We start from the raw sequence: 25,840 nt of genomic DNA on the forward strand, positions 1-25,840 counted from the left end.
TAACTTGATCTTTTTTTGAAGTTTACAGGTAGTAGGCATTTTCCTTACTTTTTTACCTTCTTTAGTAAAAATCCTATCCTATGAGAGAAAAATAAGGGACTAAAGGTTCATCTTTTTTAATGTATAGAGCTTATTATTTTGTTCTCATTGACATCAACACCACTAAAAAATGACTTAAACTTTATGCAGAGATTTTTTTGAAAATTAAATTTATTGACGTGATCTCTCAAGAAGCAAGTCAACTTCAGAATAAGGATTTCTTAAGCATTTTTACAATGGAAACTTCAAAGCACTGCTGAAAATATGGGTCCCTTATTCTTAAAAACTCACACATAGAAGAGCAGCTTGGGTACTTATGCTATAAGAAAACTAGAACATAAATGTGTTAGATGCTCATTTAACATTTGTACCAATTAAGGATCATAAGTGGGTTATTTCTTCTATAAGGTACAGAAGATTTGGGATGTAAAACAGATATTGATTTTTTTCCCTCTCTATTCCTAAACTTGGAACAAAATGAATATTCCCTCCTGACTACAAAGTACTTTTTAGAGCTTTAAACACAACAAAGTTCTCACTGTGTTACCCATTCAATACACTATGTTGAAGGATAAGATGAATAAAACCCCAATCTTACAGGTACAATTATGGTGCAATCAGAGTCACCTACCCAAGCTAGATGAATGGGAAATAACATTTTTGCTTCATGAACAACTGCTTTGAAAATCAATGAAATTCTTTCATTTAAAAGTCTGTAATCATAAAAAAGGTCTTTGAAGGTTAGTGCATTTCATTTTTACTGGAGCCTAATTAAGGGTTCTTATTAAAATGAACGCATGCTATTACACCCATTGCTAGAGTATTTAAGTATCCGGTGTAGAAGGCAACATTCACAGTCACAAACTTCCCTTTCCAACTCAGCTGAACTCAGAACTCCCAACAGCATGTCTTTCAACTGCAGCATGGGAAACTCCTCCTGTTCCCTTGGAGGTTACTTGGGGGTCCCAGTTTCCACCTGTGATTCTTTCTACCCCAGCAATGTTGTCTACTCCCCCAGCACTTTCCACCTGGGCTCCACTCTCTACGGTGGCTGTCAGGAGAACGTCTTTAGGCCCATCAGCTTCCAGACACCCTGTGCTGTCACCAGATCTTTCCAGACATCCTGCTCCCATCCACAGAATTTCATCTTCCGCAGTCCCTGCCAGACAATTTACACTGGATCTCTAGGGTTTGGAAATATTGGCCTTGGGTCTTTTGGTTGTGGAAATACTGGCTTCCAGTCTCTGGGCTCTGGATCCAACTTCTGCTCCCCAACTTTCGTTTCCTCCAGGAGTTGCTGGTCATCTTGTTACTAAACAGCCTTTAGCTCACGCTTTTGTGAATCAACTTTCTGAATGACTCCAGTCACCTCAAGGTTATATCTATGCTTTATGAAGTTTTAACCCTTGGCATCTCCAATATCTTTGATAACTGACCATCTTCATCACCAGGGCTTACTATCACAGTCCTTCTGGAAGTATACAATTCACTGTGGACAAAGTAATCTTGACTTTGTAATCAGGCGTATGAGATATGTCTTGAATTTTCTTCGTTCCTGATCCAATGCTCAGAATCATTTCTGTTGCTGTCTTACTCAGAGTCTTGTTTTACTACTTTTCTCCTAAGACTCTTTCACGTGTATTTCAAATAGATATGGCGTTTAAAATAAACTTATTTCTTTAGAATGAACTACAACATTCCATTTTTTAATTCATATGGTACATTTAGTGAATGCATCCAGTACCTTCAACTGTGTTCACTAGCTAAACATTTTGTTTTGTTAATATTTTGCTGCGTAGAAAAAGGAAGTTTAGAGAATCTAAATATATGGCACATTTTATGTCTTAAGAGATTTATATCCTCTCCTAGGTACTTTTTTTTTCATCTAATTACTTTAGAAAATTTCATTTTTAGGTAGGCATTTGTTGAAAAATATTTATTGAGTTCTGATTATAGTCCAGGCATTCATGCTGAATGAAGACGTACATTCCCTCCCTTCACAGAATTCACACACACACAAGTTTAACTCACTGTTATTTAGCAAGTGCAATAATGTCGATAAAACCATGTTTCAATGGGAACACAAAGAATAGGACGTTCAGAAAGGGTGAGAATATCACGGAAAACTGATTAGTGACAATAAGATTACTAGTTCATGTAAAAAATAAACCATGCTCATGTAATGTGTTAGTTGCAGTCCTTTGAGAGATAGCTGTAGTCTAGGACTTGACATGACAGATATTTGTTGAACAAAATACCTCCCAGTGAAAATGGGGAGGCAGCTGGAGGGTTCTGGGAGAGCATTCAGACAGCAATGCTGGTCTGAACTCAGTGGAGGGAAGATGCAAGGAAGGAAGCTTGGGTTAGAAGAACCTTCTTCAGGCCAGTTCTAAATTTTGATGAGTCACCTCAAGTCATAGACACAGCCCTGCCTGCATATCCTTGCCAAGTTCAGTCACTGGCCAAGAACAGGTCACAGCATGACTTTGGCATAATTGTGGGGCTACACTCAGAGACTAGCAGCTGGGACTGTAAGTCAGTTATGCTCCCTATAGTGGGAGCTACATTTCCATAGCTTCCATGTTCAGAAATTCATCCTGATTTCAAGTAAGCCAAAATAATGACCAATAGCAAAATAATAAATGAAAACAGACTTTTCCACGAATTACATTCAGTATACTTTATTTCATGTCCATTGATCCAAAAAAAGAAAAGACTGATTACTGTATTAGATCCTGTATAGGATGCAATGAGTGAAAGTCAAACCCTGCAATGGAATGTGAGGGAAGAATTGAGAATTATTGGAGGGCTATGCTTGATTTAGAAAAAGTAGAGGAACCAGAGATCAAATTGCCAACATCCACTGGATCATAGAAAAAGCAAGAGAATTTCAGAAAATCATCCACTTCTGCTTCATCACCAACTCAATGGACATAAGCTTGACCAAGATCTGGGAGTTAGTGATGGACAGGAAAGACTGACATGCCCACAGTCCGTGGGGTCGCAAAGAAACGGACATGACTGAGTGACTGAACTGAAAGCCTTTTACTGTGTGGATCACAACAAACTGTGGAAAATTCTTAAAAAGATGGGAATACCAGACCACCTTACCCACCTCCGTAGAAACCTGTATGCAGGCCGAGAAACAACAGATAGACCAGACATGGAGCAACAGACTGGTTCCAAATTGGGAAAGGAATATTTCAAGTCTGTATATTGTCATCCTGCTTGTTTAAATTCTATAAAGAGTACATCATGTGAAATACTAGGCTGGATGAAGTACAAGCTGGAATATAGATTGCCAGGAGAAACATCAATAACCTTATGATGGTTATTGATGAAATAATATTACCCTTATCGCAGAAAGTGAAGAGGAACTAAAAAGCCTCTTGATGAAAGTGAAAGAGGAGAGTGAAAAAGCTGACTTAAAACTCAACATTTAGAAAATGAAGATCATGACATCTGGTCCCATCACTTCACAGCAAAAAGATGGGGAAACAATGAACAGTGACAGACTATTTTCTTGGACTCCAGAATCACTGCAGATGGTGACTGCAGCCATGAAATTAAAAGACGCTTACTCCTTGAAAGAAAAGCTATGACAAACCTAGGCAGCATATTCAAAAGCAGAGACATTACTTTGCCAACAAAGGTTCATATAGTCAAAGCTATATGGGTTTTTCCAGTAGTCATATATGGATGTGAGAGTTGGACTATAAAGAAGGCTAAACATTGAAGAATTGATGCTTTTTAACTGTGGTGTTGGAGAAGACTCTTGACAGTCCTTTGGACTGCAAGGAGATCAAACCAGTCAATCCTAAAGGAAATCAGTCCTGAATGTTCATTGGAAGGACTGATGCTGAGGCTGAAGCTCCATCACTTTGGCCCCCCAATGAGAAGAGCTGACTCAGAAAAGACTGATGCTGGGAAAGATTGAAGGTGGTGGGGGAAGGGCACGAGATGATTGGTTGGCATCACTGACCCCATGGACATGAGTTTGAGAAAACTCTGGGAGATGGGGAAGGACAGGGAAGCCTGGGGTGCTGCAGTCCATGGGGTCACAAGGAGTTAGAGACAACTGAGGACTGAAGAACAAATGTTTGATTTGAAGTGCAACTAAATGTACTAAACAGACAGGACTTATTAGGGCGTATTTAGGACATTCCCTCATTTTTCTCCTGTTATAGAACTTTACACTTGACCCAAGGGCCCTAACTTCCCTAAATTTCTGAACAATATCATGGACAGATGTATGATCACATTAAAAAATATTTTGATGTCATACATATAGATTTAATCCATAAATTAGAAGTCTACAGCTATATTATATCTCCTCCTTTTGCTCTCTATTCAAGCCTCTCATGGGTCACCAATGACTTGAAATGGCCTGACCACTTTATTTATCTCTTTGCTCTTCCTTGTCTTCCATCACTGTGCTGCTCCTGGCTTCTGTTTAAGCTAAAGGGAAAGGATAGGTGGAAAGGAAATGACAGCTGAGGCCATTTGTGTTAATCTGCTTTAGACCACCTGGGTCAACATGACCTAGTTAATTCAGGAAAATTTTTCTGGGAAAAATGTTAGATTAAAACCAATAAATCATTTCACTGTATGTTTCAGTAAACTACTGTAATATTTGATACAGTAGTCTGCAGACCTGAAAAACAGCCCCCCCTAATTAAGCAAGACGCTTCCATGGTAACTCAGACAGTAAAGAATCTGCCTGCAATATAGGAGACTCTGGTTTGATCCCTGGGTTAGGAATATCTCCTGCAGAAGGGAATGGCTAGCCACTCCAATATTCTTGCCTGCAGAATTTCATGGACAGAGGAGCCTGGTGGGTTACAGTCCATAGGTTTGCAAATTATGCAACAGTCAGCTTTTATCAAGAGACTGGTGTCAGTAGCTTCTCTTTGCCATGCCCATCAGTTCTATGCTATCTACTAATAAACTTGCCCAGTCCCAATCAATTCTGTACCTTGAAACCATCTGAGCCCACGATCTCACTTCTAACACCTGTCTTTGGAGTCATGTATGGGTTGTGAGAATTGGAGTATAAAGAAAGCTGAGCACTGAAGAATTGATACTTTTGAACTGTGGTGTTGGAGAAGACTCTTGAGAGTCCCTTGGACAGAAAGGAGATCCAATCAGTCCATCCTAAAGGATATCAGTCCTGATTATTCACTGGAAGGACTGATGCTGAAGCTGAAACTCCAATACTTTGGCCACCTGATGTGAAGAGCTGACTCATTTGAAAAGACCCTGATGCTGGGAAAGATTGAGGGCAGGAGGAGAAGGGGATGACAGAGGTTGAGATGGTTGGTTGGCGTCACCTACTCAGCAGACATGAGTTTGGGTAAACTCCGGGAGTTGGAGATGGACAGGGAGGCCTGGTGTGCTGCAGTCCATGGGATCGCAAAGAGTCGGACACGACTGAGTGACTGAACTGAACTGAATGTGGAGACAGACACAGCTGAATGTCTCGGTGCAATGGTGTTCCCCTTTGCTGAAGGAAGTTCTGACACTTCACTTTGCTTAGTTAACAGATTGTCTGGTAGTATTCTGAGATGTCCAAGAGGGACATAAAAAGTCTTTTCGCTCAGCTCGCACTAAGTGCTACCTGTCGTTTGTCTTTGCTGTTGAGGATCCTCCCTCATCACCCATGTCCGAATACTAGCTCTTTTCTGGAGGAGACCATGGTATGTTTTCCAGAAATCCCTTTCTTAACTCTCTGCCAGCCTCTGTCGGATCCTCTGCACTAAACCATTCCCCTGATAGCACACACTTCTATAACGTCTCCTTAGATCATCCCCCTCAATTCTACCAGCTCTGCACCCCACCCAGCTTTCCTCTGCTAGCATCCATTTGTTCTGCAGATGATGCTCTTAGCCTGGAGCGAACACATACACTTACCACACTATTCATGGAAACAGAGCCGGGCAGAAGGCTTCAGATGGGCAGAAAATATTTTTCTCTAAAGGTCTTAATTGATTGAATGAGCCCTGCTCACATTATTGAGAGCAAACTCCTTTACTTAAAGTCAACTGACTATAAACAACAAATTCATCTTTAGAAGGCCTTTACAAGAACAGCTAGACTATAGTATTTGACCAAACAAATGGGCTCCATAGCCTAGCCAAGCTGACACATAACAAAACCACCAAAGTCTCCATTTTCTAGAAAAGCTGGGCTGACAGTTTTTATTTCATAAAAATATAGTTGAAATTACTGCACAAAACTTAAGGCAATAGTAAATTAGAATTTTGCTTATAAGTAATCTTCCTCTCAGTTTATAAAATTATTCTCATATTTTTAAATGATCATTTTCTCAGATTCTTATGTCCATTTTTTAAGAGAGATTTCAAGCATAACTTCATGATCATTCAATAGAAGAACTAAGACTCTTAATAAAATGTCCACGTGTATTCATGAAAATAATTTTTCTCTGTTTATGAGCTGTTTAGCCTCTTCAGTGTATTTTTGTTAAGAACACAGCTCTGACCCAGCTGTGCACAAGACTTGCTCAGGCAAAGGGCAATATTCAGAGAATTTATTTCCCAGAGCATTTTTAATCTATTTGCCCAACTTATATCAGTCATCATATTTCTTGTGTTTTCTCAATCCATTTGCCTTTTCTGTGCCCCCATTTTTGTCATGTCCTTCGTTGGTCATTTTCTACTTTTCTGCTTTGTTTCTTGCACTTGACAAAAGTATTCACCCTCCTCACTTTCCAAAATTTTGGCACTAGTAACACCTAGGACGGATACGATTTTGTTAGGATAGGGCTGTCGTGTCCACTGTGTGGTGTTTAACAGCATCCCTGGGCTCTTCCCACTAAATGTCAGTGCTGTTCCTCTCCACCCTCATTGTGACAATCAAGTATGTCTTCAGATATTACCAAACGTCCTCTGGAAGTGAGCTTATTCTGCGTTTAGAACCATGGATTTAGACGATGTCCCGAGTGAGTTGTTTGGGAGAGTTCTTGACAGTGAACACTAGACCTACCCACATTTCAGATAGGGCTTTGACAGTAAAAATGCAATAGTATATCATTTCATGCATTAATGAGGTGTTGTAAATGATATTATCCAGTAAATATATTTATAGTTCATAAATAATGTTGAGTACTTACTTAACAAATATTATTGCACAATCGCACATAAATACAGTAGCTGTAATTATGTTTACAACCATCACCAGTGTAATAACCTGTTCAACTGTAATTAGAGAAAAGAAAATGGTATTTTTGTGACACGCTTCTCAGCTCTAGAATGGCTAGGTTGTCTGCTAGGATCACACCTATTCTGATCATCCTAGACCAAGAAGTAACAGTAAGATGTAGGTTATCTTCTCACTCTATTTCAAATAGTCAAGACCAATTGAGACCAATTGCTGGTTTATAGACTTCTGCAGTACCTCTTGGACATTCTGACCATTTTCTTCAATTTGTCTGACTCATTCAGTACACTCCACAAAAGAGACATCAACCCTTTCTGTATGTGCCAGCAGTGATGAAGTGGATCTCAAACTACATTTATTCATTTTGAGTTTTTGAAGGTTACATGACAGTTTCAAAAGTATCTCAAAATCTCAATTTAATTCATCATATGGGTACTTTACTATGAACTTCTTCAGCTGTATCTACCAAATATTTCATGTTACAAGCATACACTCAAAGAGATTCATATTTCAAATACAAGAAAACAAGTTCATTTAAACAAATATTTATTTGTTCCTGCTATATACCAGAGTTTATGCTAGGTCCTGGAGAATGCAAGTTTAAGTAATTGTGTAATGGAACTGATACACAGTTATAAACCATGTTATAAACCAACTATAATTTTAGTTAGACTGATATAATCTCACAAGACAAGACATGAAGATTGGAAGACCTTTCCCAGAAAAAGTAAACATCAAGTTAGAATCTAGAAGACAGTACATTTGAACAGGCAGAGGAAGGTCACAAGAAAGGAAATGGGACAAGTGAAATATGCAGTTTGTAGGGAGATACTCCCTTGCCCTTTGTGTGTGGGAAAAAGCTTGAGCTTGAACTAGAAAGGTTATTTGGCCATGGATATTATGGTCACAAATTTACATTATATTATATAGGAAACTAGAGGTCAATAGACATTTCTGAGTAATCATTTTAGAATTTCATCCTGTCACCTAAATTTAGCATGCATTTTGAGGGGCAGATTTTTAAATGAGAACTTTCATTTTATTGTTTTAGTCAATACTTGTTTTGTGATATATTTGCAGTTCACTTTTTTTCCTCTCATATTTTATCACTCTGGCCAGAAAGGTATTAGAAATATTTTGTAGTTTGTGGGCTATCTCCTTCTTTTCAACTCCTGCCAACTTTCTGGAAAGGAACCCCCCAAGACAAGGCTTATACCTTCTATGTAATTTGTTACTTTCAGAATATCAAATGTTAGCAGTTGATTCACTCTTCTTTCAAGGGAGCACAGCACTTTAGGTATAAATTGTTTATTAAATGTGGAAAATTATCTTGATATCTTCTGTTACTCAGAAGTTGTCTTGAACAAAAAATACTTGATCAAAAAAAATGTGTTTCTGACACATATCACATTATGTTGTGCACTGGTGTGCTTTCTGATGGACATAGGAAAATGTTGGAGGCAGCGTAATCCTCTCAAAGGGGCTGAACATTCTATCTCAGAAGCAGTGCATATTTCTTATTAATGACAATTTTAAGCACACTTCTGTGTAAAGGGATAAAAGATGTTTTGAACAATGTCCATTAATACCAAATTATATTGTTAGGTTTTTACTGCTGGCTGAAAAAAAGATCACAACATTAAAAAAAAAAATTCATTGTAGACAAAAGTAAAAACTGGTGATCGCAATTACAATCATTAATCCACTCACTTTTATGTTACTTTTAAACACAGTAGACTCAATTTTATGGGTTTTCCTCTTTTATTTCATCATTTATTATTTGTTTATTTTTGGTTGTGCCGGGTCTTCTTTGCTATGCACAGGCTTTCTCTAGTTGCAGCAAATGGGTTGCTCTCTACTTGCGGTACAGGGGCTTCTCGAGGCAGGGTTGCAGATCATGAGCTCTGGGGCACAAGGGCTTCAGTAGTTGGGGCACACTGGCTTAGTTGCTCCATGGCATGTGGAATCTTCCTGGATCAGGGATCAAGTCCATGTCCCCTGGATTGACAGGTGGACTCCCAACCACTGGACCACCAGGGAATTCTTAGGACTTTTCTCTTTAATAATACATGCTACAACTATATACTCTTACAATCCATAAAAAACACAAAGTTGGGTTGGGTATTAGTTCAGTTTTCTGTTTGTTTGCTTTGCCTTGTTTTAAAATAGCATACAGAGATGTTTATTTGTCCAAGATCATACAGCTAGTTAGTGGTGTACTGTAAACTCAGTTTTACTTTTAAAATTCTTTTTAACATATCACCCTATGCAAGAAGTAAAAATGGATTAATTGGAAAAGAACACATCCTGATGATGGTGAACCATTACAATCTTCTGGGTAATTTGCTGTTGGTCAGTTGCTCAGTTGTGTCCAACTGCTTGTGACCCCGTGGACTGCAGCATGCCAAGTTTCCCTGACTTGCATCATCTCCCTGAGTTTGCTCAAAATCATGGCATTGAGTTGATGATGCCATCCAACCATCTCATCCTCTGGGTAATAATGTATCTATTTTCCTTATTAATATCTTCTAAGCATTTGACATCAAGGAAATATTGAGCATTAAGTTTTCAAAAGCCTGGAAAAAATGTCATATTTAGTTATTAAGAATTGTATTTCAAATTAACATAATATTGTAAATTGACTATACGTCAATAAAATTTTTAAAAATAAAGATAAAAAAAAAAGAATCTATGCTCTTAACAAATTACATGTCTTCATATTTATTTTACAAAGCCCAGTAAAAGTTAAAATGATTGCTGAATAATGCTCTGAATAATTATAGCCAAACTTATGATGAATATCAAAGAATATTTTTTGAGCAAGTAGAGTACAAATTGAGGAATGATGATATGAAAGAAATAGTGTGGAGAATTGGATGGTATTGCTTGCAAAGAGAAGTTCTACGTAAATCATGACCCTTCCACACAAAGAAAGAATGTTCATGCAGAAGACCCTAGCAAAGAGCAGGCTTTCTTACATGTGATATAATGCATTCTCATTAAACCCATTTGGGTACCACATTCTCATAACAACCAAATCAGAGATTTCCGATTATTATGCGATTGACTTAGGCCATGGCTTTCACATAATATAGAAGGAAAACAAAAAACACCAACAAGAAAATTGAAATTAGGAAACATTTTCATTTTACTCTTTTATATATCATGCACAGAATATTTTGCTGCCTATTGAAACAGAGAAATGTAAGTATGTAATGATAAATTCTAAATTGCTTAAGCTCACAGTACCAGGCTCCTTTGAAGCAGTGGTCAAATTCATTCTAGCCACTTAAAAATCATGAAATAGACCAGTTTTGAACAAATTAAATTATGAGGAATTAAGATTTATTTAGTTTGTGCATTGTTCAACCTCAACCCCCAAAGATGGCTTATATTGCAATGACTACCCATAACTATTCATTATCTGTCTCTGTTTTTCATTCTATTGCATATGCAACCATTGAGTGTATGCAACTATTTTCTATTTACATATAAAATGAGCTCTATTAAGAATAAAATGCTCTCATTTTTAAAAAGTGTTTCCTGAAAGTGATAACACTAAGTTAGAGAGAGAAAAAGAGATTGGTTTTACTGAGAAATTGAGATCTTTTATATCCTCTGGGCTGTTATAGCAGGTTGACACATCTCTTAGTTTCCACATCTTCTTCTTGAGAAATCTTCCTAATTTTTTTTCCTTTTAAACTTAGTTGTCAGGGATGATTTTTTTTTTTTTTTATTCCTGAGATACAAGCTGGTTAACCTTGGTGACTTACCTTCTAGCCTCAATTTTGTCATTTTAACACTTGGATTAAAATCACATATTTGGCAGGATTAGTCTAGGAACTAAAGGAGACATTATATTAAAAACACTTATTATCTAGTGGAAGGTGGTGACAACATCAGGTCTTTCTTGCTACTATTTTTATTAGTTTTAATTTACACATCCTAAAACAGGGAAATTTCTTCAGTCAATACTTAACACTGAATGGCATTTCTTATCCTCAAACAATTTATATAGCAGTCTTAAAAATTAGCAGAAAGAAAAACAATCCCCACGTGTATTTAAGTGTATTAGAAATAAATGACTCCATCTAGCAGAAGAAGATTATTGTGCTGCAAGAGTAAAATGGACAGGAATAGGAATTTTACTATTTATCTTTCTATGGTGGGGGGTTGGGGGAGGTGGGGAGGAAGGAAGGGATGGGAGGAATTGGGAGATTGGAATTGGCAATATACACGCTACCATATGTAAAATAGGTAGCTGGTGGGGACCTGCTGTATTTTGTGACCCACCACTAACATAGAACTCACAAACTGAAAAATTTTGCTAAGATTTTCCACGTTAGATTTATTGAAGCAACTAATTAGGTGAAAGAGGAGAGTGAAAAAGTTGGCTTAAAACTCAACATGCAGAAAATGAAGATCATGGCATCTGGTCCCATCACTTCATGGGAAATAGATAGGGAAACAGTGGAAACAGTGTCAGACTTTATTTTTGGGGGCTCCAAAATCACTGCAGATGGTGACTGCGCCATGAAATTAAAAGACACTTACTCCTTGGAAGAAAAGTTATGACCAACCTAGACAGCATATTCAAAAGCAGAGACATTGCTTTGCCAACAAAGGTCCATTTAATCAAGGCTATGGTTTTTCCAGTGGTCACGTATGGATGTGAGAGTTGGACTGTGAAGAAGGCTGAGTGCCGAAGAATTGATGCTTTTGAACTGTGGTGTTGGAGAAGACTCTTGAGAGTCCCTTGGACTGCAAGGAGATCCAACCAGTCCATTCTGAAGGAGATCAGCCCTGGGATTTCTTTGGAAGGAATGATGCTAAAGCTCCAGTACTTTGGCCACCTCCTGCAAAGAGCTGACTCATTGGAAAAGACTCTGTTGCTGGGAGGGATTGGGGGCAGGAGGAGAAGGGGACGACAGAGGATGAGATGGCTGGATGGCATCACTGACTCAATGGACGTGAGTCTCAGTGAACTCCGGAAGTTGGTGATGGACAGGGAGGCCTGACGTGCTGCGATTCATGGGGTTGCAAAGAGTCAGTCACAACTGAGTGACTGAACTGAACTGAACTGATAGAATCTATTTCTCTTTCTTTTTCTCTCTCTGTGTATGTGTGTATTTCTCTCAAAAACCAAAATTTTGGAAAAAAGATGTGTGAGATAACTCTGAACATCTCTTTCCCATCCCATTCCATCTCATTCTATCCTATTATTTCTCACTAGAAGAAGTACTGTTCACCATCAATAAATAGATTATGTGACCCACTAATGCTACAGAACTCACATACTGAAAACTTTTGCTAAGGAGATTTTCCACATGGGATTTATTGAAGCAGCTAATTCCATGTCTTCTTACTTGACCTTATCACAAACATTTTCTTCTATTTTATGTAACAGCGCACTATCTCTCTCCCAGTAAGTGAAACAAAATTCCTATTAGAGAATTGTTCTACCGTGGGTCACTAGATGTTTGCAAAAGAAATCTTAGATTTCTAGATACTTTTTATCAGATAAAATAACAAACTTTAGATGGAAAGATAATTTAGGATAAAATCAGAGTTGTTATTCTAAAAGGGATAAGTAATAATTAGAAAGCATGTTGAGGCAAATTTAAATCAATTAAAAATATCTCATATATGTCTCTGCTTATATCATAATCAAAAAGAATACTAACAAGTATGTGTTCAAGTTTGAATTCTTTCAAGTTAAACTCTTAACAAAGTTTAATGTTCCTTAATGTTCATATCATGTTTTACAGTTTATATGGCACTTTAATACACATACACTACATTATAAACATCACATAATGTATTACAAAAGATTTAGGTACTTGCTTCTTTTACAAAGATATTGCATTACAGTGCACTCCTGATGGAGAATTATGTGTGTGCACATGTGTGCTCAGTCTCTCAGCCATGTCTAACTCTTTTTGATGCCATGGTCTGAGCCCATCAGACTTCCCTGTCCACTGAATTTTCAAGGCAAGAATACTGGATCAGGTTGCCATTTCCTACTCCAGGGGGATCTTCCCCACCTAGGGATCAAACCCTATAATCTGCTTAGATGGTAGAACCCACTTCTATAATCCCACTATCTAGTATTAAATTATTTGTCAAGAGTGAGACAGAGAGAAAGATTTGACTGGATATACAGGAGCCGAGCCAATGGCATTGTAGAAAGAATTGTGGCAGCCATCATGGATTTGGGAATTGTCTTGAAAGGCACAAGGGAAAAATAGATAAAGTGGCTTGGATAGGAAGACTGAAAGAAAGAAGCTACAGGGAGCCCCAAGGACCTAACTGAAGTTTCTAGAATGATAGATGATAGCGGTTCTGATGTGTTTGTTTTTAGGGAGTGGTCTGAGAAAATGTTTCACCCAGTATTCTAACCTTTGTGCCTTGGTAATGGACATAATGTCTACACATGATTTCGAATGAATCCATCACCTTACTGAAACTGCAGATAGAACTATGTCACATATGTTAATATTTAGTTGAATCTCCTGGGAGTTAGTGGTGAGGGAGACTTCCTTATATGTAATAAATCTTGTAAAATACTTCATTTTCAGATTTTTTTTTCTCTTTTTAAAGTAATCATTTCACATAATTTTAGCCATTAATTCTCAAAACACTGAATTAGAGTATTTGCCAAGACCAAGCATCTCAGGAAACCTGAGCTAGGACAACTAAAATGTAGGCCTTTAAAAATAGTCTAATGATACAGTTTTCTCAGATGAAAAAATATAATTTAATCTAATTGCCACCCACCTTGTTGGAAACCTTTCAAAAATATCACATATCTTCAAAGGAAATGTGGGAAACCAAAAGAATTAAAAACTGACACCTCTAGTCATTAAGATAATTAGAATTCAATCAAGGAAACATATATGCAAGCAAAAGCCTAGAACAAGTGAGTCAGAGAGGATTTCTCATCAAACATTCAAACAGTTAGCATCTTTTGACCCATTATATGTCAGACACGTGCTGTGTGTAGAGTGTTGAACAAGACTGGAATGATTCCTTATCTCAGAGAGCTTACATTCCACTGACATTACCAGGTCTTCAGTTCAATTCAGTTCAGTCTCTCAGACATGTCCAACTCTTTGCAACCCCATGAACCGCAGCATGCCAGGCCTCCCTGTCTGTCACCAACTCCTGGAGTCCACCCAAACCCATGTCCATTGAGTCAGTGATGCCATCCAACCATCTCATCCTCTGTTGTCCCCTTCTCCTCTTGTCCTCAATCTTTCCCAGCATTAAGGTCTTTTCAAATGAGTCAGCTCCTCGCATCAAGTGGCCAAAATATTGGAGTTTCAGCTTCAGCATCAGTCCTTCCAATGAATATTCAGGACTGATCTTCCTTAGGATCAGGACTGGTTGGATCTCCTTGCAGTCCAAGGGACTGTCAAGAGTCTTCTCCAACACCACAGTTCAAAAGCATCAATTCTTCAGTGCTCAGCTTTCTTTAAAGTCCAACTCTCATATCCATACATGACTACTGGAAAAACCATAGCCTTGACTAGACGGAACTTTGTTGACAAAGTAATGTCTCTGCTTTTTAATATGCTGTCTAGGTTGGTCATAACTTTCCTTCCAAGGAGTAAGCGTCTTTTAATTTCATGGCTGCAATCACCATCTGATTGCAGTGATTGCACCTGATTGCACCAATCATCTGAAGTGATTTTGGAGCCCAGAAAAATAAAGTCTGACACTGTTTCCCCATCTATTTCCCATGAAGTGATGGGACCAGATGCCATGATCTTAGTTTTCTGAATGTTGAGCTTTAAGCCACTTTTTCCACTCTCCTTTTCCACTTTCATCAAGAGGCTCTTTAGTTCTTCTTCACTTTCTGCCATAAGGGTGGTGTCATCTGCATATCTGAAGTTATTGATATTTCTCCCGGAAATCTTGAGTCCAGCTTGTGCTTCCTCCAGCCCAGCATTTCTCATGATGTACTCTGCATAGAAGTTAAATAAGCAGGGTGACAATATGCAGCCTTGACATACTCCTTTTCCTATTTGGAACCAGTCTGTTGTTCCATGTCCAGTTCTGACTGTTGCTTCCTGACCTGCATACAGATTTTTCAAGAGGCAGGTCAGGTGGTCTGGTATTCCCATCTCTTTCAGAATTTTCCACAGTTTATTGTGATCCACACAGTCAAAGGCTTTGGCATAGTCAATAAAGCAGAAATAGATGTTTTTCTGGAACTCTCTTGCTTTTTCGATGGTCCAGTGGATGTTGGCAATTTGATCTCTGGTTCCTGTGCCTTTTCTAAAACCAGCTTGAACATCTGGAGGTTCATGGTTCATATATTGTTGAAGCCTTGCTTAGAGAATTTTAAGCATTACTTAACTAGCTTGTGAGATGAGTGCAATTGTGCGGTAATTCTGAGCATTCTTTGGCATTGCCTTTCTTTGGGATTGGAATGAAAACCAACCTTTTCCAGTACTGTGGCCACTGCTGAGTTTTCCAAATTTGCTGACATATTGAGTGCAGCACTTTCACAGAATCATTTTTCACGTCTATTCAATAGATTAATAATAATCCAAGGTTTCATGCCAATGGTGATTTTAACATCTAGACTGACTCAGCACAATTACACTCAAACCCATCAATCTGTAACAAATGAAACATATAAAGACATATCAAGAGGACACAGAATAAGTGAACAAGAGGTGGTGAAATCTGATTGCCGCAACCCCATCCCCACTTTTCAACTCTATGACTCATATCTACAAATAAACTTTATATTAGCTGTCTCTTCTTTTTCTTTTTTTTCTTTGCCTGCTCACTCTTTATTGGCCACCACTGGTTTTTCTCTGCTAAAATGCTAGGTTACTGGTCATCAGTGCCCAGCTAGTGATCAAATTCAGTGTTTTCTTCTCATTCTTATACGTGCCTTTCTAAACTGTCTCATGGGACCAGTTTTCTAACTTTCTTTAAACTCTCTTCTTTGAATCATTTATTTGATTCTGCCTCACTTGGATCTCTCAGTATCCACCTAACCATAAATTCTCCATTGTCATGTCCTTCTTTTCAGTCCTCAAAATGTACTCATTTTGCAAAATGGAGTACCATGCTTTTTTTTTTTTTTAATACCCTATGACTCCTCCCAGGATAGCTGCATCTTCTTTCATGCTTTTCACTATCAATTTTACATGTAGTTTAAAAATTTGCATTCAAAATCTTAACTAGTTTCAAAGAAAAGTCTTGCATGTCAACTAATTCCTAGGTATCTCTTGCCATGTTTGTTAACCATCAATATCTCAAAAGCAGCTTGTGAAATTTGGACTCATTCTTATACCTTCTTATTTCTACTAAGATAAGCCCTTTACTTCTGTAACCAAGACTCAAAATCTTCAGGTTGGTTTGGTTTTTATCCTTCTCTTAATCTTCATTTACAACAAATTAGATTAGGCTGTTCTTTTAAAATGGTCTCAATAGCTACCATTTGTTTCTATTTCTTTGCTTCTCTCTTACATAGACTTTTGCAAGCTCTTTTCAGGCAATATTGCAATGACTTTCCTCTGTCTGATTACTTCCTATATAAATCTAGTCTCTGTGTTGCATACAACTAAATTTAATTGATAAAACAGAATATCCTTCTTAAATCAGTTCATATAACATCATCCTTCTCCTTAAAGCTGTTCAGTGATTGGCCAACAACAAGAATAAAGATTTACTGAGAACTATTTGCTGGCATATATGATACATACTTCACTTCAGAATTCAAAAACAGTGGGTCAAATTGGCCCTGCTTTGTCTATTCAATCAATGAATAATTCAGTTATCATTCATTTGTTCAGTAAGTAGTTATAAAGAATCTCTGAAGGCCAAGGGTTCTTTCAAATTTTATTCAAATGACATACATCAATTGCCCCAGTGTTCTTTTTTTTTTTTTAATTGAACAGGTTTTCAAAATTTTTAAAGGAAGAGATCGAAAGATATATTGGTACTCTGATTATTTTTGAAATCTTGTAAGTCTTAGCCTGACTCCTAAAGGACAATCTACTAAAACTGTCAAAATATTTCCTTTTGGGGATAGGGAGTGATCTCTGAGCGAGGCAGCAAGATGGATGCAGGATTCTTCTGTGGAACAAGTGCAGAACAGGATAATTGGTTCAGCAACAAACAGAAGAAGCTACTGAAGCAGCTGAAATTAGCAGAATGCCTAGGAAAAAAAGGTGGACATGAGCAAAGCAATTTTGGAGGTTATAAAGCCTTGTATAACAAAACAAGTAATGGAAATCCTAGGGTTTGAAGATGATGTTGTGATTGAGTTTATATTCAATCAGCTGGAAGTGAAGAATCCAGATTCAAAAATGATGCAAATCAACCTGACCAGGTTTTTGAATGGAAAAAATGCTAGGGAATTTACGGGAGAACTGTGGCCCCTACTGTTAAATGCACAAGAAAACATCACTGGAATCCCTTCTGCTCTCCTAGAACTGAAGAAGGAAGAGATACAACAGAGACAGATTGAACAAGAAAAGTTGGCATCTATGAAAAAGCAAGATGAAGACAAGGATAAGAGGGATAAAGAAGAAAAATAAAGCAGAAGAGAAAAAAGGGAGCCATCTCAAAGCCCAAGAAGACGCAAATCCAGTTCTCCTTCCCCTCGAAGACGATCTTTCCCTGTCAGGGGAGAGAGAAAGCACAGTCATTCTCCATCTCCCTGTCACAGAACCAAAAGCCAGAGTCCTGCTCCAGAGAAGAAGGAAAAAACTCCAGAGCTCCCAGAGCCATCAGTGAAAGTAAAAGAACCTTCACTACAAGAGGCCACTTCTACTAGTGACATTCTGAAAGTTTCCAAGACTGAACCAGTACTAGAGCCTAAAGAACCTTCTCCAGAGAAAAACTCCAAAAAGGAAAAGGAAAAGACCCGGCCAAGATATCGGTCATGTTCCAAGTCAAGATCCCAGACACGTTCTCGCTCTCCTTCTCATACTAGACCAAGAAGGCACCATAGATCTCGGTCAAGATCATACTCACCTAAAAGACAGCCAAGCCCAAGAAGAAGGCCATCTCCTCTAAGAAGAACCCCACCGAGACGCATGCCTCCTCCACCAAGGCATAGAAGGAGTAGATCTCCAGTGAGACGAAGAAGGCATTCATCGGCATCCTTGTCTGGGAGTAGTTCATCATCTTCTTCGTCTAGTTCCCAGTCACCACCAAAGAAGCCTCCGAAGAGGACATCTAGCCCTCCTCGAAAAACTCGTAGGTTATCTCCTTCAGCAAGTCCTCTGACGCGAAGGCATAGGCCATCACCTCCAGCTATTCCGCCGCCAAAAACTCGTCATTCCCGAACACCCCAGCAGTCAAACCATACAAGGAGAAGTAGTGTTTCTGTCTCTCCAGGGAGAACTTCAGGTAAAGTGACAAAACATAAAGGTACTAAGAAAAGAGAATCCCCTTCACCAGCACCGAAGCCTCGGAAAGTAGAGTTATCTGAATCAGAAGAAGATAAAGGTGGCAAAATGGCTGCAGCAGATTCTGTGCTGCAGAGACGCCAATATAGACGACAGAACCAGCAGTCTTCATCTGATTCTGGCTCCTCCTCTTCCTCAGAAGATGAACGACCCAAAAGGTCCCTTGTGAAGAATGGTGAGGTAGGCAGGCGACGGAGACATTCCCCTTCCTGGAGTGCCTCTCCATCACCTCGAAAGCGCCAGAAAGAGGCTTCCCCTCATGGTAGACGGAGGAGAAGTCCCTCCCCACCTCCCTCCAGAAGGCGACGTTCTCCTTCTCCTGCTCCTCCACCTCGTCGACACAGGTCTTCCACACCACCACCACGTCGAAGGACTCCGTCTCCTCCTCCATGTCGTCGTTCACCTTCCCCAAGAAGATACTTTCCTCCAATACAGAGGAGATACTCTCCTTCTCCACCTCCAAAGAGAAGAACGGCCTCCCCCTCCTAAACGAAGGGCATCACCATCTCCAACACCAAAGCGACGGGTTTCCCATTCACCACCTCCCAAACAAGGAAGCTCCCCATTCACCAAGAGACGTTCGCCTTCATTGTCATCAAAGCATAAGAAAGGGTCTTCCCCGAGTTGATCTGCCCGTGAGGCCCAGTCACCACAGCCAAAAAAACAGTATTCACCCTCACCATGGCCTCGCGCTCCTCAGACCTCAAGTCCTCCACCTGTTCAAAGAGGAGCACCATTGTCACCCCAAAGAAGGCAGTCCCCATCTCCAAGTTCTAGGCCCATTAGGAGAGTCTCCAGGACTCCGGAACCCAAAAAGATAAAAAGCTGCCTCACCAAGCCTTCAGTCGGTAAGGAGGGTCTCATCTTCCCAATCTGTCTCGGGATCTCCTGAGCCAGCAGCTAAAAAGCCCCCAGCACCTCCGTCACCTGTCTAGTCTCAGTCACCCTCCACCAACTAGTCACCAGCGGTGCCGGTTAAAAAGGCTAAAAGCCCAATACCAAGCCCATCACTGGCAAGGAATTCAGACCCAGAAGGAAGTGGAAAGACAAAGAGAAAAAGAAGGACGAGAAACACAAAAAGGATAAGAAGCACAGAAGCACAAAAAAAAACACAAGAATGAGAAGGCTGCAGCTGCTGCTGCTGCAGCTGCTATAACCCCTGCAGCTGTAGCTGCTCCCACAACCACATCAGCACAGGAAGAACCAGAGACAGAGCCAGAGCCTAAGAAGGAGACTGAAAGTGAGGCTGAAGATAACCTTGATGACTTAGAAAAGCACCTGCGTGAAAAGGCCCTGAGATCATTGCGGAAGGCTCAAGTGTCCCCACAGTCCTAGGTGGAAATGTTTGTTACGATGTTAATTTTATTTGGTTTGTATGCAATTCAATTTCAAAATTGCTAAAATGTGTTTGAGCTTTAGACTATAACATTTGTTGTAATAATTGCTAGGTTGAAGTTCACCATGTAAAAAAAAGGGCATGGATTTACATTGCAAAAGGTGTCCACAGTGTATTAGGGACATTCTTTCATTGACAGCTGACATAAATTCGTTTAGAGTGAAGTATTTTAAGCCAAAAAAGAAAAATGCCCTTTTTAAATATTGTTGGCATTCTTATGGTTCCTTTAAATACCCCTGGCTATTCCCAGAGGTTTTTCTTTCTACTTTTTCTTTCCTTTTCCCTTTTTCTCATTTGAGTCTTAGCACCCATTTAAGTTATGATGCTTTCAACCTTGATGGTTTGCAAGCTTGCCCAGAAATAAGACCACTGTTGAACTACCACAAAAGTATAAATGACTATTTTAATGCCACAATCTTTCCTGTTGCCTGTGGAGTCTCTGCTGAAATGAATCAGGATTCGAGCTCTAAGATGAGACAGAAAGTGAAAGCACGTTGTTTGCCAGGACACTGTGGGTTTATATAGATGTGTAACAAGTTGATTTGGAACACTGGAATTTCATTCTTTTCTCTTTTTTTGTAAAGGCTATTAATTAGCCCCAGGAAGGATCCTTCAGTTACATAAAATTTTGCTTTATGAAATGTCATGGCTCCATTCATAATTTTGTCTTGCTCCAGTCGGAATATACAACTTTCAGAGCTCTTGTATTTGGAAAGCTGGAAGGGCCCAGACTTTGAAATAGTGTCTTGTTTTCACTGTTTTTGCTTTGTTTTTGTTTTGTTTTGTTTTGTTTTTTTAACTAAAGCTATATAAAGCTTGTGGATTAAACAGAATAAATTTCTAAATTAAAAAAAAATATATTTCCTTTTATCTTGGGATATGGTCGTGCAGTTCACCACTTTCTTTCAATCTGAGAATTAACATGATTAGAAGTTGTTAATGTATTTGCACTGTTTTTGTCATAAGGTAAAATGTAAAAAGTGGTGAAATAATATTTCTTGAACTCTAGTCTCTAGCAAAGTGAAAAAAATATCGAGGTCTCTATGTTTTTAAAAATATGAAAGAAAGAACATATTTCTTTGTGAAAGACTATTTCTACATACTGAATACACTAACCATACTGGCCAACTGTGTTCATGAAAAATAAAAACAGAACCTAAGATACTATTTGAAATATGATGTACTGAATCCTTATGTGAGACTCTCTTGTGCTCATTTATATAAACTGCCTGTCTCTTGTTGCTAATTAAATATGAGGTCTCACCTTTGCACAAGATAACTTACTTAATTTTCACAACTCTGTGTGGTTGGCACTAGAAATCAGGGAAAACAAATAACATGCTAAACAACACCCAGCTAATAATTTTTGAAGCTGGTAACCCTAGCTCAGTCTGAATCCAAACTCATCTTTTCAGTATAGTTCTTTCACATAATAATCTATGATTTGGTTCCAACCTTCTTTTTCTAATTTGTTTCTTTCCACACTCCAAATTATTTATCAATTTCCTCTCATCCAATACTTGTATATGCATTTGCTTTTGTTTGAGGTATTGCTCTATTGTTTTCACATTTTGGAATGCTCGACTGCTTTTATGTGTGTTCTTACACATAGAAGAATGTGTAAGAAGTCTTCAGAAGTGTTCCTCTACTCTATGAGATTGCTACTTATAACAATCATTTTATGCCCTGTGGGGCCACCCAAGATGGGCAGGTCATGGTGGAGAGGTCTGACAGAACGTGGTCCACTGGAGAAGGGAATGGCAAACCACTTCAGTATTCTTGCCTTGAGAACCCCATGAACAGTATGAAAAGGCAAAATGGTAGGATACTGAAAGAGGAACTCCCCAAGTCAGTAGGTGCCCAATATGCTACTGGAGATCAGTGGGGAAATAACTCCATAAAGAATGAAGGGATGGAGCCAAAGCAAAAACAATACCCGGTTGTGGATGTGACTGGTGATAGAAGCAAAGTCTGATGCTATAAAGAGCAATATTACATAGGAACCTGGAATGTCAGGTCTACGGATCAAGGCAAATTGGAAGTGGTCAAACAGGAGATGGCAAGAGTGAATGTCGACATTCTAGGAATCAGCAAACTCAAATGGACTGGAATGGGTGAATTTAACTCAGATGATCATTGTATCTACTACTGTAGGCAGGAATCCCTTAGAAGAAATGGATTAGCCATCATGGTCAACAAAAGAGTCTGAAATGCAGTACTTGGATGCAGTCTCAGAAATGACAGAATGATCTCTGTTTCTTTCCAAAGCAAACCATTCAATATCACAGTAATGCAAGTCTGTGCCCCAACCAGTAAAGCTGAAGAAGCTGAAGTTGAACGGTTCTATGAAGACCTACAAGACCTTTTAGAACTAACACCCAAAAAAGATGTCCTTTTCATTATAGGGGACTGGAATGCAAAAGTAGGAAGTCAAGAAACACCAAGAGTAACAGGCAAATTTGGCCTTGGAGTATGGAATGAAGCAGGGCAAAGGCTAATATAATTTTGCCAAGAGAACACACTGGTCATAGCAAACACCCTCTTCCAACAACATAAGAGAATATTCTACACATGGACATCAGTAGATGGTCAACACTGAAATCTCATTGATTATATTCTTTGCAGCCAAAGATGGAGAAGCTCTATACAGTCAGCAAAAATAAGACCGGAAGCTGACTGTGGCTCAGATCATGAGCTTCTTATTGCCAAATTCAGACTTAAATTGAATAAAGTAGGGAAAACCACTAGACTATTCAGGTTTGACCTAAATCAAATCCCTTATGATTATACAGTGGAAGTGAGAAATAGATTTAAGGGACTAGATCTGATAGATGGAGTGCCTGATGAACTATGGAATGAGGTTTGTGACTTTCTATAGGAGACAGGGATCAAGACCATCCTCATGGAAAAGAAATGCAAAAGTGCAAAATGGCTGTCTGGGGAGGCCTTGCAAATAGCTTTGAAAAGAAGATAAGTGAAAAGCAAAGGAGAAAAGGAAAGATATAAGCATCTGAATGCAGAGTTCCAAAGAATAGCAAGAAGAGATAAGAAAGCCTTCTTCAGTGATCAATACAAAGAAATAGAGGAAAACAACAGAATGGGAAAGACTAGAGATCTCTTCAAGAAAATTAGAGATACCAAGGGAACATTTCATGCAAAGATGGGCTCGATAAAGGACAGAAATGGTATGGACCTAACAGAAGCAGAAGATATTAAGAAGAGGTGGCAAGAATACACAGAAGAACTGTACAAAAAAGATCTTCATGACCCAGATAATCACGATGATGTGATCACTGACCTAGAGCCAGATATCCTAGAATGTGAAGTCAAGTGGGCCTTAAAAAGCATCACTACAAACAAAGCTAGTGGAGGTGATGGAATTCCAGTTGAGCTCTTTCAAATCCTGAAAGATGATGCTGTGAAAGTGCTGCACTCAATATGCCAGCTAATTTAGAAAACTCAGCAGTGGCCACAGGACTGGAAAAGGTCAGTTTTCATTCCAATCCCAAAGAAAGGTAATGCCAAAAAATGCTCAAACTACTGCACAATTGCACTCATCTCACACGCTAGTAAAGTAATGCTCAAAATTCTCCAAGCCAGGCTTCACCAATACGTGAACCGTGAACTTTCAGATGTTCAAGCTGGTTTTAGAAAAGGCAGAGGAACCAGAGTTCAAATTGCCAACATACACTGGATCATGGAAAAAGCAAGAGAGTTCCAGAAAAGCATCTATTTCTGCTTTATTGACTATGCCAAAGCCTTTGACTGTGTGGATCACAATAAACTGTGGAAAATCCTTAAAGAGATGGGAATACCAGACCACCTGACTTGCCTCTTGAGAAACCTATATGCAGGTCAGGAAGCAATAGTTAGAACTGGACATGAAACAACAGACTGGTTCCAAATAGGAAAAGGAGTACGTCAAGGCTGTATATTGTCACCCTGCTTATTTAACTTCTATGCAGAGTACATCATGAGAAACGCTGGGTTGGAAGAAGCACAAGCTGGAATCAAGATTGCCAGGAGCAATATCAATAACCTCAGATATGCAGATGACACCACCCTTATGGCAGAAAGTGAGGAGGAACTAAAATGCCTCTTGATGAAAGTGAAAGAGGACAGTGAAAAAGTTGGCTTAAAAGTCAACATTCAGAAAACTAAGATCATGGCATCTGGTCCCATCACTTCATGGCAAATAGATGGAGAAACAGTGGAAACAGTGCCAGACTTTATTTTTCTGGGCTCCAAAATCACTGCAGATGGTGACTGCAGCCATGAAATTAAAAGATGCTTACTCCTTGGAAGAAAAGTTATGACCAACCTAGATAGCATATTGAAAAGCAGAGACATTGCTTTGCCAACAAAGGTCCGTCTAGTCAAGGCTATGGTTTTTCCAATGGTCATTGTATGGATGTGAGAGTTGGACTATGAAGAAGGCTGAGCGCCGAAGAATTGATGCTTTTGAACTGTGGTGTTGGAGAAGACTCTTGAGAGTCCCTTGGACTGCAAGGAGATCCAACTAGTCCATTCTAAAGGAGATCAGCCCTGGGTGTTCTGTGGAAGGACTGATGCTAAAGCTGAAACTCCAGTACTTTGGCCACCTCCTGTGAAGAGCTGACTCATTGGAAAAGACTCTGATGCCGGAGGGATTGGGGACAGGAGGAGAATGGGACGACAGAGTATGAGATGACTGGATGGCATCACTGACTCGATGGACGTGAGTCTGAGTGAACTCCGGGAGATGGTAATGGACAGGGAGGCCTGGCGTGCTGCGATTCATGGGGTTGTAAAGAGTTGGACATGACTGAGCGACTGAACTGAACTGATTTGAGTACATACTTTGTTAAAAATCTAATACAGCATCCAGCTCGGGTTTTTTTTTTTTTTTTTTTTATATAATAGAACTTCCATTCTTATTTACTGCTTTGGACTTAATGTAATTAGAGAAGGCTACCTCGACAAAACATGTTTTATATAATAGTCCCTTCAGTATTGCTCCTCTTTCTAATTTTGTGGCCATTAACAAATATGGGAATACTATGATAAGGTAATCATTTTACTTGTAATCATCTACTTCTTTAAGAGATAGTGGATGCTGTTCTGACGGGGTAAAATATTGACATCACAGTAGGAGTGCATGCTTAGCTTGTAGCAGATGTTCTAAAACATGTGATTTCTTGCATGAGTAAATAAATATTGGAACTTACACATAAGCATTACTAGTTTAGCATCAATGGTGGGGTCAAAAGTGTTTGTACTTTTTTTTTTTCGATTTTCTCAACTTTTCACTGAAGGCATTGGGATACACTTACAGTGATGACTTTCTGAAAGACTCAACCATTGGCTTTTCCTTATGAAAGCCATGTTGCTAAGCAACACATGTGCATTGGTATATTTCTTTACAAAACCGTCTATCATGAGAGACGTCCAGGGCTTTTTCACTTGTAATTACGAGTCCCTTGAGAAATAAACCACAACACAGCCACTAAGCTTTGCTTTGTAGTTTGCATTGGATTTAATAGGAGATGAGTATTCCACTTGACCCCTGAATGTAGAGGTGATTGCCAGCAGAGACATTTTCAGAGTGAAATAGAACACGATTTACGACATGCCTCAGAAACCACATCAGCTGCTGTTCTCCATTATGTTGCTTAATTCTGATCCCTATAAGGCATTTGCCTTACAAAGGCTGTGCCTTGCAAGGCACGTAGAAAATCATGTTTTCTATTATTGATACACAGCCTCTGTTTTCTTCAGGTTGAAGTATTAAAAATCAACTGGCTGAGAAAGC

The 25,840-nt window shown here is 39.0% G+C and overlaps 1 protein-coding gene and 1 pseudogene across 2 annotated transcripts; both read left to right on the forward strand.

Annotated features, from left to right (window-relative positions):
- Positions 1–820: 820 nt before the first annotated feature.
- KRTAP15-1 (keratin associated protein 15-1) lies at positions 821–1,355 on the forward strand. Its single transcript, XM_086414605.1, has one exon. It carries the CDS (start codon positions 837–839, stop codon positions 1,353–1,355), a length of 519 nt encoding a protein of 172 aa, XP_086270731.1. The 5' UTR covers positions 821–836.
- A 15,927-nt stretch (positions 1,356–17,282) lies between these two features.
- On the forward strand, positions 17,283–20,143 carry LOC147380316 (serine/arginine repetitive matrix protein 1 pseudogene; annotated as a pseudogene). Its single transcript, XR_015169343.1, has one exon. The product of XR_015169343.1 is annotated as a serine/arginine repetitive matrix protein 1 pseudogene (transcript).
- Positions 20,144–25,840: the final 5,697 nt, after the last annotated feature.

The sequence above is a fragment of the Bos grunniens genome, chromosome 1, assembly GCF_055505025.1.
Source record: "Bos grunniens cultivar Pamir isolate PY7600 chromosome 1, Bosgru_T2T1.0, whole genome shotgun sequence".
Classification (NCBI taxonomy): Eukaryota; Metazoa; Chordata; class Mammalia; order Artiodactyla; family Bovidae; genus Bos; species Bos grunniens.

What these genes read in the sequence shown, in the direction of transcription:
- KRTAP15-1 (XM_086414605.1), top strand. Translation starts at nt 837, where the DNA reads ATGCTATTACACCCATTGCTAGAGTATTTAAGTATCCGGTGTAGAAGG.